The sequence below is a fragment of the Lathamus discolor genome, chromosome 4 (assembly GCF_037157495.1).
Source record: "Lathamus discolor isolate bLatDis1 chromosome 4, bLatDis1.hap1, whole genome shotgun sequence".
Classification (NCBI taxonomy): domain Eukaryota; kingdom Metazoa; phylum Chordata; class Aves; order Psittaciformes; family Psittacidae; genus Lathamus; species Lathamus discolor.
The window spans coordinates 6,056,701-6,071,692 of record NC_088887.1 but is presented as its reverse complement, the minus strand read 5'-3'; the positions used below and the strand labels follow the sequence as shown (position 1 = coordinate 6,071,692).

At 41.7% G+C, this 14,992-nt stretch overlaps 1 protein-coding gene across 8 annotated transcripts in view; it reads left to right on the top strand.

Moving 5' to 3' along the window:
• EPHB6 (EPH receptor B6) overlaps positions 1–14,992 on the top strand; it is a 57,910-nt gene that overhangs the window by 29,676 nt on the left and 13,242 nt on the right. For all 8 annotated transcript variants that reach the window (XM_065676085.1, XM_065676082.1, XM_065676084.1 and 5 more), the window contains 3 exons: positions 2,215–2,911; positions 8,462–8,617; positions 10,651–10,989. In XM_065676085.1, coding sequence (XP_065532157.1) covers positions 2,215–2,911; positions 8,462–8,617; positions 10,651–10,989 — 1,192 coding nt within the window. The remainder of the gene's footprint in view (positions 1–2,214; positions 2,912–8,461; positions 8,618–10,650; positions 10,990–14,992) is intronic.

Genomic DNA, 14,992 nt, shown 5'->3' with positions numbered 1-14,992 from the left:
GTAGGGTAGATGAATCGTGTGTAAAACCATGTTTGGCTTGCCCCCGTTTGCAGGGACACATGCACATGAATTAATATTTCCCTTGTAATTCTGTACTTTGCATGCTAACCTCTTTCCTCAGTTGCCACTGGCCGGTTGCAAGCTTTCATTATAGGCTCAAAGGTAAAGGAACAGCTAGACCTGTGATAGTTCAGTGGAGCTCCAGTCTAAATGTATTTATTTATCCATTTTCTAGGAGTCTGCCTATGCATTCCAAGTATTTTGACACAATAATCATGCAGATTGAGTGTTGCTGTTCCTAAATCAGATCATAAACCAGTCATGTATGCTGTGCTCCAGGATGTGGAGAGCATTTAAGAGAAGTAGCTGCCTGGGAACCCACAGCTGGTGCACTGAGGGGTGTACTTAGTCAATTCTGTGTAAACCTGCAGTCCAGCTGGCTGAGTTCAATACTGGCTGCTGGCTTTTTACCTGCATACCATAGCTAGGAAATTAATTTGAAGCTTCCTGGGACATGAGACACTACAGGCTTTCTGAAGCTGTCAGACGGTGGTAGTGGGGAAATAAAATTCATGAGCCCTACAGCCATGGCTCAGGATCAGAAATGTGCAGCCATAAGTGATAGAGATGTGCATTTATCTTGCACATGTTGTTACTGACTGTGAGCTCTCTCGAAGGTATGAATGTGTAGGTATATTGCAGTCTTCTCTGTATTCTGTCAAGCATCTGAGTTTAGCCTTTTCTGTCCGTTGATCCATGTTCTAAGCTTTACTCACTTCCTTGGGAGGTATTTTGTGACCCCAGTTCTTGACCAAGCACGAGATCTCCAATTTCTGCTGGATTTGTGAAGAAAAGGAACTGCAGACTCTTGCTGGAATAGCACAGACAAAGTGGCACTGTAGTTTGTTCAGTATGGTCTGTATGACTTGGAAGGAGGAGGAGCTCAAATAAACTGCAATTATCCCATTGTTTTATTGCTTCAGTAAGAGTGTTGGAAGTACTCCATACTTTGAACAGACTAAGGTGACCTCAGAAAGCTGCATAAGGCTTCAAAAAGTTCCTGTTTTCTGTTGCATGCTTATGGTCAAGCAGAAAAAATGGAGCAACAGTTACGTAGATGGACAGATGTTAGAACATGATGGACATCAGAGAAGCTATCACCAAAGGGAGCGGATCCCGTTTCTTGCCACCTCCAGTCACAGGTTCCCACCCTTCCTTTGCCTCATACCTAAAGATTAGGGGACCACTGGGTGAACCAGATCTTCTTAATCCTTATGTGAAAAGTGATTACTTTTGATGCATGTTATATGTGATAGTTTTCTATGGTCAATAAAATGTTTTGACTCATTCTATAGCCACAAGCATCATGATGCATTCCAATGTAGGAGACGGTTAGTAGTGGAAAAACAGAAGTATTGTATTCAGCCACTGTGCAAGGTTTGACAGAAATTGCTGTAACGTTTAACTGTACCTTTGAGTTCATCTGTGAATGGATAACAAGGCTTTAAAACTTCATCCTCGGTCTGACATCACTGTTTAAATCCCAGACTAGCCGAATATTCAAAATTTCCTGATTTGTAAATGTACATTTTAGTTTGATCAGTTTGTATAGAAGCTGTTCTGTTAATAATGAAAGACTCCTCTCCACAGCGACATAGCTGGAGAGAAAGTGAGAGGCAGGAAAACCACCTTAACAGAGATCAGAGCAACATCAATTGGGTCCTCCCAGGGCTACTTTAGGAGGGTGATTAAACCATTGTCCAGGGATGAAAGCCACCCAGTTGAGTGAAAGAGACAGGTTCTTTGCATCACTTTGCAGAGTGCTGCTACCTACATGGGCCTGACACTCAGGGGATGCAGGAAAGATATTAGTATTGTATGAAACTTGATGGGAGGGTGGTTGCTTGCCCTAAGGTAGGAACTAAAGGCAGGAAAAAGGAGGGAACAAGCATGACGTATGACAGGCTTGCATGAATTATGTTTTCTTTCACAACAGTTCTTACTTGCAAACTTTAACAGCTCTTCTTTACAGGGACATACTTTGTCTTGTATAGAGTGCTGTACTACATGTGCCATCATGTGGTCCAAGTCTTATCGTAGACATGGCAAGGTGAAGGGGGGGAAGAAAGCCTGTCCTGTATTTTTGGTGCAGTTGAACACTGAATCCATATTTCTTTTACTATTTCTTCTTCCTTTTCTCTCCCATATATTCAGTGGGATGAGGTAAGTGTCTGGGATGACAAGAAGCGCCTGATCCGAACCTTTCAAGTCTGTAACGTGGCTGAACCTGGTCAGAATAACTGGTTGCGTACTCACTTCATAGAGCGTCGAGGAGCCCACCGCGTCCACGTCCGCCTCCGTTTCTCAGTGAGAGACTGTGCCAGTATGCGCACTGTGGCCTCTTCTTGCAAAGAGACTTTCACACTCTATTACCATCAAGCAGAGGCTGATACAGCTTCTCAGGAACTGCCAGAGTGGCGTGAGGGCCCCTGGACCAAAGTGGATACTATTGCAGCTGATGAAAGCTTTTCACAGGTGGACAGCACTGGGAAGGTGGTAAAGATGAATGTTAAAGTACGTAGCTTTGGGCCACTCACCAAGCATGGCTTCTACCTGGCCTTCCAGGACTCGGGAGCCTGCATGTCCCTGGTGGCAGTCCAAGTCTTTTTCTACAAGTGCCCAGCTGTGGTAAAAGGATTTGCCTCCTTCCCTGAAACTTTTGCTGGAGGAGAGAGGACCTCGTTGGTGGAGTCCCCAGGGACGTGTGTACCGAATGCTGAAGAGACAAGCATGACTGGGTCTATGGGTGTTCGGCTGCACTGCAATGGAGAAGGCGAGTGGATGGTGGCCATTGGACGATGCACCTGCAAGGCTGGCTACCAGCCTGTTGACGATGAACGAGCCTGCCAAGGTGAGAGACCCTTTTCCCCACCTCTTAGGCAGCCACCTTGTTAGATCTCTATGTTAGGAGTAGTTGGCATTTGCCAAAAGTTTGCAGAGCTAGGAGATGAAGTAATTTTTCACCAAGAACACTTACTAGCACCCTCTTCTGAAGCTTCTAGCACCTCAGATGAGTTGGAGTGACCACTTCTTTGTGCTAAGAACATGTCTAGAAATTCCACACAAGGCCTTAGTTCAAGCTGCCATCAGAGACAGCCTGTCAGGCTACATGTACAGAATTAGTAGGAGTTGTAGCTAACAGTGTTTAGATCTGACATAGTTCCACTTCTTTACCAAGAGGCAACAGCATTAGGGAAGAGATGTCACATGGAACAAAGCTGAGCCCAGAGCTAATTATAAACTCTACTGTCCTGACTAGTTTGGGGCCTTTTGCCAGTGCTGTTGGAACTGGTGATAAAAACAAAAGTAAAAGGGAAATGGCAGCAGCCTGTTCATGGGACAGGGAATGTGCAGCAGGGATCTACGAGCCCAGCTCAGTAAGCAAAAACAGACATAATGGTATTATCATTACTTCTAATATCCGTTCTGCCCTGGGGCCCATACTATTTTCTGTAAAATGATTGTAGGAAAAAGTAAACTGCATATCACCCAGTAACGGTATTGGGCCAAAATCTGGCCAAGCCTGGACACCCAGTCTAATGTCACGACTATGAAGCGTAAGACAGTCCATTAGATCAAACTGCTTATGTTGGTTATATAATTTTATGCGTAATGTTCTCCTGGTACTTCCTTGGTTTTAATTTGTGTCTACTCAAGCTCTCTCAGCAATGTAAAATGTTGCTGCATCACACTTAGTACTCCAAAAAATAAATGTGATGTGGAACCCAGTTTTGGCTGCAGACACAATTTTAAAATTGGATTTTAATTTATTCAAGTAACAGTTTGACTGGGACGCTGGGAGTACAAGTTATTCTGGTTAACTCCAACTGCAAATGCCAGGGATAGTTAATGGTTGTCAATATGTTACCTTCAATTTCTATTTCATTAAGTGACTGGGGTCATACAAAATGACTTTATTAAGATACTATTCATTGTGCTGGACTGGAGACCTATAAAGTAATTAAAATTGGTAAGTGCTTTTTATTTGTTTAAGCTTTGAGAATGATTAAAATGTGTGTGCCTTTTTATCCTGCTCATTGTATATTCATACAGTACTGCCCCTGATAGTGAAGCTCAGAGAGGCGTAGAGCAGCTCTATATGGCACTAGCTTTGTTGTCTGAATCAACAGCATGACTAGTTCGTGATCCAGGTAAACAGCAAGTCAATAATTTAGCCCTCAAAAGACATGGAAATTAGGCTTGGAAATAAAAGTAGGGACTTTTAGAAAATGCAGCTTCTGTTTTTTGTAGCATTCAATGACAGGCGATATTCCCTTGCAGTCCCATTATCACAGAAGCTGGAGGTAGATGAAAATGGTGAGTATTTTAAGGTATAACTGAAATAATGATAGTGTATCAAATTACAAAGCACTGCTCGCATTGTTTACTTCCTGAGATTCCATGAGCAGCTTAGAACAGAAGACAATCAAATAATGAACCTTAATGTCAGAAGGTAGACTTTTCTCCTCCTGTTTCTCACAAACTCACTGTTCCTGATTTTTTTCTCCTGCTGCCGATACTTTGCTGTCCAGTTTGAATGGAGCTGTGCTCAGCTAGTATAGTTAATTCCTTTGCTCGGTGTTTCTTCACATGGAGTCCTTTTCAGGACTTCTCTGTATTTTCTCCCTTCCTAAGATCAGAAGCACACTGTGATACAGCGTTGCTACAGTGTTCCATATGAAATACAGAACAAAAGTGATAGCCCAAGGGCAGACTTCTACTGATGATCCTTCAGAGAACTCTTCTTAATAAGACTGAAGAATGCGCCAGGGATGGGAAGGAGAAGCAAGTTTCCTTCTTACACTTTAGTAGAAGAGTGTGTGGGCATTGCCTTCCCCCTCACCATATGGAAGCTTGTGGAATCCTCCATTGACCAGCTGTTACCTCTTTATTTTGAGCAAGGAATCTGACAAAAACCATTCTCAGCAGATAGAAAGCCTTTTTATTTTTCTCCCTGCTCCCTACCATGAGTTAAGATACTTTTATTTGTTTCATAAGACCACCTGCTGCTTCTTACTGTATGGCAAATTCCTCCAGCTACATAGAAGGGTGAAACAGCATCCTTTAGTAAGCCCTTGAGGTGATGTGGGATGTGGTGTGTTTCGGATTTACTTTTGCCTTTATCCAGACTTGTTCTCACACTGAACAGTCAGAAAGTAGAATGGCAATTTACAGAGGAAAAAAGGAAGGTTGGGACTTTAGATCCTTTTCTTTCTGTACATGTATACACACATGGTGCCTTGCCTTGGAAGGTTGCCTGCAACTCTTCTACATAGAGTGCCCGAAATAGAATGTTTTGGGTGATTATGCTGTCCTAGGGTAGGGGTTCCCAAAATTCCAGACTGATTGGCTGGTCTCCCAGATCCTCTCTCAGATCAACAGGTTCCTTACTGAGAACAGTTGCTCCTCATTTCTAACCCCACAAACCATTTTACAATACAACGTGTTTCTTGGGATTCACTGCCCACTGCTTTTCATTGCCTTTTAACTAAAAGTCACATGGGATGTAAATTACCAGATGCTTTTGAAAGTAGTACTGAGAATTCATGACTGAAATGTTTGAAGAAATGTTTCAAAAATGACTATGGGCCGAAAAAGTGAGAAAAGACTGCTCGATAAACTGCTGAGCTGGCTTCCAAATGGAGAAGGTGAGCTCTTAGCTTGAAACCTCACTGAAATAGAGCTATTATTTTAATAATACAAAGTTAATATTTTCTTTTTTTTTTTGTCTTTCAAGTCCAAATACAAATTAATTCCAAGTCAGTTCCGCCAATCAAGTTCCATGTCTATTTTTCTCCATAGCAGTATCCAATATGATGTTTTTCCCCACATCACTGAAAATGTGCCAATACCGTATCAGCATACCCCTACATCTGCAGTTACCCTCCAGCTACAGCACACAGCTGTTTGAGGGCTCATTTATCCCACAAGAATACTGCATGATTATTTTTGTATTATTGAAAGATGTCTTTTCCTCACCAGCCTGCATAAACTTTTTTCAGTGTGCGAGGCTAAGGAAGTGTTAGGGTTTGTGTTAAAGCATAAGCTTCAGTAGTCTGCTAAAAATGTGCATATACTATTGCACATGCATATACATACGCAGACCGACCCCCTCCCCACCCCCCCTAAAACCCAAACAAAACACAATAATCTCTTCTCAAATTTTCATCACTTAAAAGATGCTTCTTTAGTAGTTTACATTTCAGGGATCTGTGGAAGTCATCCACTTCAACCCCATGCTCAAAGCAGGACCAAATTGGGTTAGGTCACTCAAAGCTTATTCTAGTCTAGTTTTCATTATTCCTAAAGATGAAGATTCCACAATGTCCCTGGGTAACTGTTCCAGTGTTTGATGACACATTTTTCTTTATCCAATATAGAAGGAGATTGTAATAAGATGTAATCAGAGATTATTGCGACTTGTGTCTGTTGTCTCACGTTCTACCACCTTGTGCCTACGCCTTTTTCATATCCTCCCATTAGGTGGCTGATGCTGGCAAACATAGGCAGCCCAGGGGTGAGTGTGTAAGGGGGAGCTAAGGAAAATTGGGTCAACGTGTCTGAGATGAGCTGTGCCCAGCTGAATGTTGTGGCATTCTGACACTGTGCCAGGGTATGAAATACGGCTGAGACAAGCTGAGAGGAAAGCGCTTGCGCGCTCCAAGCTCTGCCTTCTCCTTTCATATTAACTTTGGCTTGATGGGAAGTGGCAGCTTGCTCTGCACCCTGAGGTGCCAGCCCTGCAACCCTCTGTCCTTGCTTTAGATGCTGTGAATCAATGAGAGCTAAATTGTGTTTCAGTAGTGGTGCCTGGAAGATGATCAAGTCATAGTACCCCCGGTCACAAGGCCTGTGGTTTAGCTGATGTTTTGTGAGAAGTTGTTCTGCAGGCACACAGTGGAGGTGTTTCTGGAGAAGCTTTCTCTGGGATGGTCCCGAAATGATAGTATTCATTAAAGAAAAATGGGGGGCTTGTTTCTGCTTGGGTATTTTTTATGACTGTCTCCAGTGAGTACAGTAGTCATCTGCAGAGATTGTAGGACCACAGCAAGTGGATATGATGCCATGGGCTGCAATAAGAAGGGAATGTAAAGTACATGAAAGCTGAAAAATCCTAAAGTGTGAAAAAGAGAATCATTCAGAAACAAATGTGGTATAGATTCTGCCTCTGTGCGGAAAGACAGCCCTAGGCTCACTGTAACTGCTAGAATAAAAGGAAGTGTCTTTTGCCTGTGTAGATTGTCAAGGGACTTTTTTTCTCTTTCCTCCCAATTTGACCTTTGATATACTATTTATAGAGTGACTGGACTGAGGCAATGCCAGGAAAAGCTCCATGTCATGGGAACAATTATCGTTGCCATCTATGGGCTACAGTCCCGGGTGCTGTGAACTAGCATACTTTAGGCAATTTTGGAAAGGGATAAAGGTGCTTCTGAATGTAAGCACCTCCCTGGCTGGATGCAGAGACAGGGGTGAGGAAGCAGAAGGTGTGTGATAGCTGCAGTCCCTGGACATGGAGGCCATTCTTTAGCTACATGGAGGCCAGTTAGTGTCCACTCTAGTCAGTCCAGGCTAATCGGCAAAAACTGCAGATGTAAAATATATGTAACTACTAATTTTAGGTAATTTTTCTGGATTGTTTCTTTTTTACCATCTTTTCATTAGGAAGTTAATTCAGCATCAGCATCTTTGCCAAACCTCAAATACTCCCATACTGTTCATAAGTGACTATTTTTTCATTTTCTTTCCATGTAGGATGTATTTCCATCCTTGTTTCAGCTTTTTGCATAGGCATTCATCTGCATTTAATGCAGATTAAATTTTACTAAACTGGGAGTCATTAATCAATTATTGGGAAGTTTCCAGACCTACAGGAAAAGAATAGGACTGACAATCCTAGTGCCTGCTCCTAATTTTGATGCAAAATCAGCCATGGTAGCTTGTATTACTTTAAACAATAAAACTGTTGAAGGCAGCATAAAAAAGCAAAGTGCATTTTTATGGCTCTGTTGGGTGGGGAGAAGGAAGTGTGGATAATACCTGTAACTGTTTGACTGTTTCCAGACGTGCCGATGCTAGGATGCTCTTCAGCTTCTCCAACGCTTAAGTTCTTTGAGCGAGTAATGAGAAGACAATTTCAGATGGCCAGAGCTGTCTCTGGACCGGTTCTCTTTCATCTGCCTGTGAATTGGTTTAAGCACTTGTTCTATAGAATAAACTGTTTTGAAATTGCAGCTTCAACAATACAAGCTCCATAAAGCAACAAAACCTGTAGTAGCTACTCTGTGTAATAACCTTTGCCTACAGCAGCAGCACGAGTTACATGTAAATAAGATTGCATTATTTCTGGAATCTGAATTAATGAGTTTCCTGCTTTTGCCTCTCATTTTCCTTCTTTTAGCCTGTCCCCTTGGCTTCTTTAAAGTATCTGTGGGAGATGACCCCTGCCATCAATGCCCTGACCACAGCCACGCTCCACTGCCAGGTTCCAGTGAATGTGTGTGTCAGAACCGTTACTATCGATCTGCTTCAGACAATTCTGATGCTCCCTGCACTGGTAAGTATTTGGATGGAGTATCTGAAAGCACAAAGAGCAGTTAATGAGAGAGAATGTGCCTGACCGATTCAGGAGAGTTGCAGTTCACCTCTTCTCATGACCTCTGAAATAACCCAAAACCGCCCTTTGCTTCTCCAGTTGACTACAGGGTATAGCCGCTCACTGAATGCAGACAAGAAGGCAAAAGCGTTCCCAATATGCTTTTTACAATGTTGATACATTGGTGAAACTGTGTTTTGAGAACACTGGGGTGTTGCAATACTAGATGCTCAGAAATTTGGAAATGTCAGCTTTTAGATGACTCATATAATCTTAATTAAGTCTACTGCAAATATGCATAAGGAGCTACTTTTAATGAAAGAATAATGTACTAATTTCTCATGAAATGCAAATTAATTTCATACACGGGGTAAATACTCTTTGCTGAAGGAGTTAACCAGTATTTTCTTCCCTTTTCCACTGAAAATGTGTGTCATGGTTTAAGCTCAAACCATGACAATGTTCAAACCACATTTCCTGCACGGAATTCAAATTCTACAGATTTATTTATGGGGAAAGAGTTTTTTCATTGGCTTCTCTGTGGTTCTCATCAGTTACAACTTTTCATAGTCATTGATTATGAATATTAATAGGCCAAGAAAGAATAATCAGATGCAGAAAATGAAATAAGGTTGGTGATTAGCACTCAAAAATAGAATTTCAGTAATATGTGAAACATCATCCTTGAATTTTGTGGAAGTGACAGGAAAAAAGAATTACTTTCTAAAGCAATTTGCAAACACTTTGACTCTGAAGTTAAACACTCAGAAACACAGATTGCTTCTGTAATCCCTTGCTTCCTATACCGCACAGAATGCATCTGCAGCAGCATTAAGCGTCCTTTGCATTGACTGTGATAAGACTCCTTAAGGAAACTAGTATGTGATCATGCAGTTAAATACTATACCACAATGCAAATGCTGAGTGGCCCAGCTAAGATCACAAAAGACATTTCTGACATTTTTCGATGTACAAATGTGTCATCTTGTCAGTAATACATTTTTTAAACAGTCTTCTGTGTGTCTGATGTACTCAAATGTGCCAGCAATGAATTTGATTGCATCTGGAGAGATCCCTCAGAAAGACCTCATCCACCTGTACCTAGTACAGGGTGTCAGCATTAGACAAAGAAAAGGCTTTGCCCATAGTTTTCATCGATATTCCTTGACTATAGAGTAACTGTGAGAATGAGGATTCTTGTAGTTCATTACAGCCTTTGGAGGGAAATGTTCTGTAAATCATGTTTCCCTTGCCCCTCCCTGTTGCTAAACTCAGCTCTCTGTCCCTTCCAGTCTTGCTCTGTGTCTACGTCCAGGTTTAGCAACATAACGCAGCTGCTTATTTTTATCTGTCGTGGCTTTTCACTTCCTAGCCACTGGCATTTTGTCCCATTCTCATCCCCACACCATCTTCTCACACTTTGCGTTTTCTTCCTTCTCTTCACTGTTTTTATGCCAGCGGAAGTGTTGGATGCACAGAATGAGCAGTTTTTTAGCTGTTAGAGTCTGCTCCCAGTGCCATTCAGGAACCTGGCTGGCAGCAGGAACAGTCATAGGGAAACTGGTGATGAACTCCTGCAATAGATGGAACAAGCTGACTGAAGTCCGATAGAGTTCATTACTCTCTCAAAGGAGACAAATAGAGGTCTTAGTAAGGACAATACTAAGCTTGTGCAAAATTTCAAAGGCCTGCAGTTTCCCTAAACATTGGCTGTTCTTCTAGGAAGAGGTAAAAGTCACACCCTGGAAGCAAAGACCCTTGTTAATTTTGTTTCTCTAAAATGTGATAGTACCATGTTTCCTTCGTATATGGAAGTGTATATTTGATGTAGCGATGAATGCGTTTTTCTTAGCCTTGTTCAGAGAAATAACTAGAGAAGAGTAAGAATAAGAAAAAGCAACTTGTCTGTTCTTTCCCCTCTGCTTTGTCTTGGCCTGTCCCTCACCACTCTCCCATTCTTTCGCAGGATTTTGATCTTTCATTCTGTCTTCTAGGCATCCCCTCTGCTCCTCGTGACCTTAGCTATGAAATTGTTGGCTCCAGCGTACTCCTGACCTGGCGTCTCCCGAAGGACTTGGGTGGCCGCAAGGATGTTTTCTTCAATGTCATCTGTAAAGTATGCCCAACAGGGTCCTCGGGGCCATGCTTGCGCTGTGCGGACAACATACAGTTTGAACCACGTCAAGCAGGCCTGACAGAAAGTCGCGTGCAAGTTTCCAACCTCTTGGCCCGTGTGCAGTACACCTTTGAGATCCAGGCTGTCAACTTGGTGACTGAATTGAGTTCAGAAGCACCCCACTATGCCACCATCAATGTTAGCACCAGCCAGTCAGGTGAGGAGAACCCTGCATCTGAGTCCCAAAATTTCTTCCACTTCTGTCTCTCATTTGATCTTTGGAATCCCAGAGCTTTGTCTTCTTACTTATGTGTTGTGCCCTTCTCTATTTTGCCCTGTGAGTTCCATGATTTCACCTCTGCCCTTCTCTGAATGGGCTTTCCTTTCTTCCCTCTTGCCAGAAGAATTGAATTTAGCAGCTGATGTTGGTGTATATGGGGAAGAATTGCTGGGGCAGAAGCTGCCCTGGAGAAGGTGGCAATGGGAGATGTAGGTCAGAGAAAGCATGTTACTTCATGGTGCAAGAGAAGGTGACACTATCAGGGTTTGATGGGAATTTTGTGAGCATCAGCTTGCCACAGCAGCTCTTAGAGAGCATTTCTGCATTTCCACTTCACCTTCTGTGTCTCCTACCCTTCTCCACCTCATCTTCTTCAGTCTTTGTAGCATTTTTCACCTGTGCAATTTTTTTCCTTTCTATGTTTTGAGATGCTTCCTTTCTAGCTCCTATTCACCACTTCCATTCTCATTTCAGTTCATATTCTAGTGCACAATACCAGTGGTATTAAGTGTTACATCAAAACTGTCTACCTTTCCCTTGCTGCATATCATAGTAAGGAAGTGGAAAACAGAGGCAGATAGGCACTTTCTTAAGGTGAAGATACAGTTACAGATAGGTGCTGTGTGACAAGAAAGAATGTATACAATGATATTTACTCATCACCTAAATATACATGACCCTGGGAGGGCATATGTGAATACTGTGCAGTCCTGGGGGTCATAAAAGGACATGAAAGTACAGCTTTTACAGTTCCTGGAGAGGTGTAAAATGGAATTTTGACAAAGGGTCCAGAGGCAGAATCACCATTGCTATTTTACTGAAGTTGGCCTCGGTTCTTCTGCATGCCATGTATTGCCTTCTACCTTGCCCTTGCTTTTTCAACCTTGCTGTTCATGTAAGTGGTCTTGGAATATTATTCTCATTTCAATAGGAAATGGAGATTTTTTTAATGGTTTTTTTTTTGCCTTTTACATGGTAGAAATATTTAAGTGCATTGTACAGTTGTGTCAGAGGTGTTGTGATCATTCTAACTGGGAATTAGACCACATGGATGACTAAACTAGAATACTAATGGCTTGTGTGGGCAGTCGAAGGAAAGGGAGAGATTAAAGAGTTGAAGAGTAGGTCACACTGATGGATAGCATAAAGAAGGCTTTATATATATGGAGGGAAATGAAGAATAGCATCAATCAAATTCTGATTTTCTGTAAATATCATATGCTAGGACTGGAGCTGGAGAGAGCCACGTGCATACGGGCATACAGTTTTGCTACATGTCAACAATAAGAGAATGGGCGTATGTTGTTCTTTACAAGCATGGATAAACTAGTCTGGAGAGAAATTGTACACAGCTTGCTTAATAGAATATAATGAGGGGTAATGTGAAGAGGAGGAGAAAGAGGGGGAATAATTTGAACTGACAGAAAATGTCTGTAAACATTTAAGAGATGTGTAAATGTTAAACTCAAAACAAATCCCTAATGAAATTCCACTGTGTAGTTGTAGAAACTCCTGCAAAAACAGGCTTCAGCAAAGCTGGAGAGAAATGCTGCAAAACCAGATGTGTCGTCATGATCTTGGTTAAATCACATCTTGTCATTTCTGCTACTATGGAAAGGAAAAGAATATATATAGACCCCAGTAATTTCCTACTGTTAGCAGATACCAGGGGTCTGATATCCCTTTCTTCCTTTTGAAATGTTATCTGACAGTTACTGTGTAGCAGAGCATGTATAGGATAACTGGTCCCCTTAAGAGTCTGGCTGCAAGTAGGTGATCAGTTTTTCTTTACAGTAAAAGATATGGCTGGGTAATTTGTATGGTAATTCCAGGCAGTTCCTTTGTCTTCTGCTAGAGACCTATTAGATCCTAAAGAATTCCCTTTCTTCATGTTTCTCATCTCAGCCTCCTTCATGTGTATGTGACGTAATTTGAGCAGCTGTTTCTTTCTCCTGCCTGGAATCACCAAATCTGCCCTCTTCTCTCGGTGTCTCTGGGTGTGCTGGATGTCTAAGGTATCTTGTGAGCTGAAGCAGTTTCAGGGGAGGCCAACACACTTACACAGCAATGTGTGCTGAATGGCTTCTTCTTATGTTTGAGGTTTTTTGTTCTCCTTGCTCTTCCTCAAGATCATTAGGAGTGAGCTTGAGATGAGATGGCCTAAATTCATACTGACAGCTCATAGTAACAAGGCCCTTTTTCCTCCATCACGTGGCCTGTCTCATCCATGTCCCCTCCTATCCCTTCAGCAGCTTTTCACTTTAGCATGGCTTATTGTTGTTGTATTATTATATATTATTTTATATGTTATTATAAATAATATATTATTATTATAATACAAGCAGAGATGGCAATTTCACGATCTTATGTTCTGAAAGAGACTAGGAGGGGACAGGAAGGCATGGAGGGTATAAAAAAAGGCAAACTAGAGAAAGATAAGCTTTCAGAATAAATAGCCATAGCAAAATTTCTCTCTCCATTGAATTAAGGTGACCAAAGACCCTCCAGCCCTGGCAGTTTCTGAATATTCTACATATTCATACATTAGTCAGAGTTCTCTCCGTTCTTCCAGTTGTTAATCCAAAAAAATCCTCCTCCCCACCCTCTGCCCCTTTATTAGAGGTATCTCAGGCTGTGCTGGAACAGTGCTACTTTTTTCCATGCTACTTATTCACTCTTCATCTTTGTCTTCAAAACACTGTTCATCTAAGGTTGGCTTATCCTTAAAAACAGTCTGCTAGCCCTGCTTCAAAGTATGATAGCATCCTTTGGTTACACAATCACATTTTCCTGTGGTAGCCTGATTATCATGTTCCTACTCTTCCGTGAGTATGTATCTGAAGACAGAATTAGAAAGGCTGTCATGAAAAACATCCTTTAATATATTAACACTTAACTTTCTGTAGCAAAAAGCATCTGAAACCCATTTAGATAGTGATGATAAAATCTGTTTGGATAGTAATAGTATGACTTGGAAATTACCAGAAGAAAAAAACACCCAGAGATGAGGCAAGAGAAAAGGGCATTGCTTTCAACTCAGGTTTGAAGTCTTGTGGGTGAATACCTAGAGAAGCGTCAGGATATACAGAAAGATATTGGGAGGCTGCTGCAGATAACATGAACTGCATGAGGAAAAGCTATTACGTAATTGTAGTGGAGTTATGCTTCTTCACAGAGGGGAAGCTGACAAAAAGCAAAAAGCTGAATATCCAACCACATTATTAAAAAGAGCCCTGGCAAAATTTGTAATCATTATTTTAAGATGTTTAAGTGTGTCTCAGGGTAAACAAACATCTCCTTGCATGTCTCAGGAGGACAGAAGTCAGGTTTTCATTTGAAACACTGTGAAAAAGCTTCCTCTGTGCACATCTATAACTGCATGTCCTTTTTTTTCCCCCTACGCCTTCCACTGAAGCATGTAGTAATGTCTGTTGCCAGAGGCAGGCTACTGAACTTATTCATTCAGACATTTGTTACATTCCTAGAAAGAAGAGGCAGAGATAAAGGCAGCAGAGACTCAAATGTTGGAGCGAATCTGTGCAGACTTTTAAAAGCAAGTAGATTTTTTTCTTTTTAACTGGATCCAGACATTACAAGAGCTAATGGAGATAGGTGACAATAAAGATTTTGTGACCAGATTGCCTTGTACCGGTGAAGAGGTATAGAGCAGCCTTCTACATCACTTGTGTTCAGAGCAGTTGAATAGCAAAATCTGGCAATACCAAAATCTGTTGAACTGCAGAAATGAAAGCTAGACAGTCTGAAGGCTTGTGTAAGACACTGAATGGGGACAAGGACAGTCATGGATAGTGCTAGGAAATTTAAGAGGACCTGATATAAGATTTTCAGGTGAAGTGGTGTGAGAAGCAGAAAAGAATTAAATGCCAAGTATGATTATGAGATTACTAAGGGAAATGGATAAATTGCTTGAAGAGGTTTG